This window comes from Procambarus clarkii, chromosome 19, assembly GCF_040958095.1.
Source record: "Procambarus clarkii isolate CNS0578487 chromosome 19, FALCON_Pclarkii_2.0, whole genome shotgun sequence".
In the NCBI taxonomy this organism is placed as follows: domain Eukaryota; kingdom Metazoa; phylum Arthropoda; class Malacostraca; order Decapoda; family Cambaridae; genus Procambarus; species Procambarus clarkii.
This window is the reverse complement of record NC_091168.1, coordinates 39,083,038-39,085,951: the sequence shown is the minus strand read 5'-3', so window position 1 is coordinate 39,085,951 and position 2,914 is coordinate 39,083,038. Positions and strand designations below refer to the sequence as shown.

At 48.4% G+C, this 2,914-nt stretch overlaps 1 protein-coding gene across 1 annotated transcript; it reads left to right on the top strand.

The window, feature by feature from the left end:
- Positions 1-593: 593 nt before the first annotated feature.
- LOC123747559 (MAGE-like protein 2) lies at positions 594-1,361 on the top strand. Its single transcript, XM_045729781.2, has 2 exons — positions 594-599; positions 843-1,361. Exons 1-2 carry the CDS (start codon positions 594-596, stop codon positions 1,359-1,361), a joined length of 525 nt encoding a protein of 174 aa, XP_045585737.2.
- Positions 1,362-2,914: the final 1,553 nt, after the last annotated feature.

Genomic DNA, 2,914 nt, shown 5'->3' with positions numbered 1-2,914 from the left:
AAAAATAGATTTGGCTGGATACATTTTTAATGCCTATCTAACGTCAGGGCAACAGGCACGCTTACAGTTTCAGGTCACTAGGCTGCTATCTAAAGTTCGGGCCAAAGTTTGGATTTATCATCACCATCATATGGTGTCCTCGTGTCAGGGCAGAGTTTCCGGTCCGGCATTAGGACTAAAAGGGTCCATCTTGTGTCTGGCAAGGTCAGACGCTAGTTTTCGGGCCCACCCCAAGAGGTCGTCAGTCGTAATTACATAAGTAAACAACTAATTTAAATGAAATTTTTGAACAGTCATATTTTACACGGAGTCAAGGGACAGGCGCTATTTCTTGGGCTCTGCCTCTTGTTCCAACTCATAATTCTCCCATGTATCTTCGTAAGTATACATCGGATTTAAATGAAATTAATAACATAGATATTGAGGACTACGGCAAAGAAGAAAATGCAGTTCTTGGGTTCCAGCTCCCATTCCAAATCGTAATTGATCTCTGTAATTTTGTAAGTATTGTGCAGACAGTTATGTAGTTTAAAACCATAGACACTTCTAACCTTCAGAATGTATTTTATTCATGCAAGCAATGAGCAAGCATTATGACTGTAAGCAAAGTAATAGGGAGAAAGTTATTCAATAACAGTGTCTCTCTCCCTTCCTACTTTCTTCTCTTTTCCACTCCACTCCCCTTCCTCCCTTCATCCTTCCTCTTCTTCTTCTTCTTCCCCTTCCTTCCCCCTGCATCCATCCCCTCACCTTCTTCCCTTCCTCCCTCCTACCACCCACAACCCTCCCCCTCTTACAACAAGAGTTCCCTCCTCCTACAACCCTCCCCTTGCTCCATCTAGGGTCACCTTACACCTCTACCTGGAGTTCCCTCCACACATCCTCCTTCCCAACTGTCTCCTCCAGCAGTTCATCCGGCTCTCCCGCCCTCCACCCGGCTCTCACGCCCTCCACCCGGCTCTCCCGCCCTCCACCCGGCTCTTCCGCCGTCCACCCGGCTCTCACGCCCTCCACCCGGCTCTCACGCCCTCCACCCGGCTCTCACGCCCTCCACCCGGCTCTTCCGCCCTCCACCCGGCTCTCACGCCCTCCACCCGGCTCTCCCGCCCTCCACCCGGCTCTCCCGCCCTCCACCCGGCTCTCACGCCCTCCACCCGGCTCTCCCGCCCTCCACCCGGCTCTCACGCCCTCCACCCGGCTCCACCCGGCACCACCCTCTGCATCCCATGTACGTGGAAGGAAGCCAGGAAGCACCAGACAAATTTACCCTGACCCAAAAGGAGGAAAGTGGAAAGCAACAGAAGAACCAATGGTTCAATCAGGCGTGTAAGGAAGAAAAACAATTGAGTACAAGAACATAGAGACTACAGGAATTACAGAACACCAGAGAGCAGGGAGAGATACCAGAGGGCCTGAAATGAGTACCTCAGAGTGAGGAGAGAAGCAGAGAGACAGTATTAAAATGACATCGCGAGTAAAGCTAAGACAACCAAAACTGCTCCACAGTCAAATCAGGAAGAAAATATCAGTTAAGGAACAAATGATGAAAATGAGAAAAGGTGAGAAAAGATACACAGAGAAAGTCAAGAAGGTGTGTGAAGAACTCAACAAGAAAAGATTCCTGGAGATCTTCACAATAGAGCAAGTAGAATTCCCTGTACTGAGAGAGGAGGCGGTAAACCAAGCAACTTTGGAAGAATTTGAGCTCACCAGTGATGAAGTCAAAACGAATCTGTTGGAGCTAAATGTGACAAAGGCTGTTAGGCCCTGACAAAATCTCACCATGGATACTGAAAGAGGGTGTAGAAGAGGGAGGGCACACTAAGTACGCCACTCTCCATGGTGTATAATAGGTCACTAGAAACAGGAGAACTACCGTAAAACTAGAAGGCAGCTAACGTAGTCCCAAAATACAATAGGGGTGACAGGCAAGAGGCAGTGAACTACAGGCCAGTTTCCCTAACTTGTATATCATGCAAGGTGATGGAGAAGATTGTGAAGAAAAGGCTCGTAGAACATCTAGAGAGAAGGAGCTTTGTAACACACCACCAGCATGGGTTGTGTTACTACCTGACTGGCTACAAAAGTAAGTGGTATATCAGATACTCGTATTTTGTCTTGAATCTACGTGGTTAATTCCTTGGTGGTTGCTGGAACGCGCGGTGTTTTAAACCCCAGCAATCCCTACAGTCCTCTTTAGTAAATCTCTCTGGCTGTCTCAGTAACCTTTCCAGCCACTTAGCGTAGCTCACGTTTTATGAGGCCTTTTGTCCCTCAGTGATCTATTAATGATTTACCTAAAATGGCATGAAAACTAATTGTTTATTTTCCTTTTGACACGTTTGTATACGTTAAAATTATTATAACACATGAATAATTTTAATCTAAGTATATATGAAGCTGAGGTAAAGGTGACGCTTGAGCATTGAGGTGTAGCTAACCTTGGTTTTAAGGACGAGGGCGCTAGAGTACCTCGTCTAGTGAGGTGAGGCTGGGGCAAGTGGTTGACAACACTGCTAGCGACATGCTCTAGTGAGGTGAGGCTGGGGCAAGTGGTTGACAACACTGCTAGCGACATGCTCTAGTGAGGTGAGGCTGGGGCAAGTGGTTGACAACACTGCTAGCAACATGCTCTAGTGAGGTGAGGCTGGGGCAAGTGGTTGACAACACTGCTAGCGACATGCTCTAGTGAGGTGAGGCTGGGGCAAGTGGTTGACAACACTGCTAGCGACATGCTCTAGTGAGGTGAGGCTGGGGCAAGTGGTTGACAACACTGCTAGCGACATGCTCTAGTGAGGTGAGGCTGGGGCAAGTGGTTGACAACACTGCTAGCGACATGCTCTAGTGAGGTGAGGCTGGGGCAAGTGGTTGACAACACTGCTAGCGACATGCTCTAGTGAGGTGAGGCTGGGGC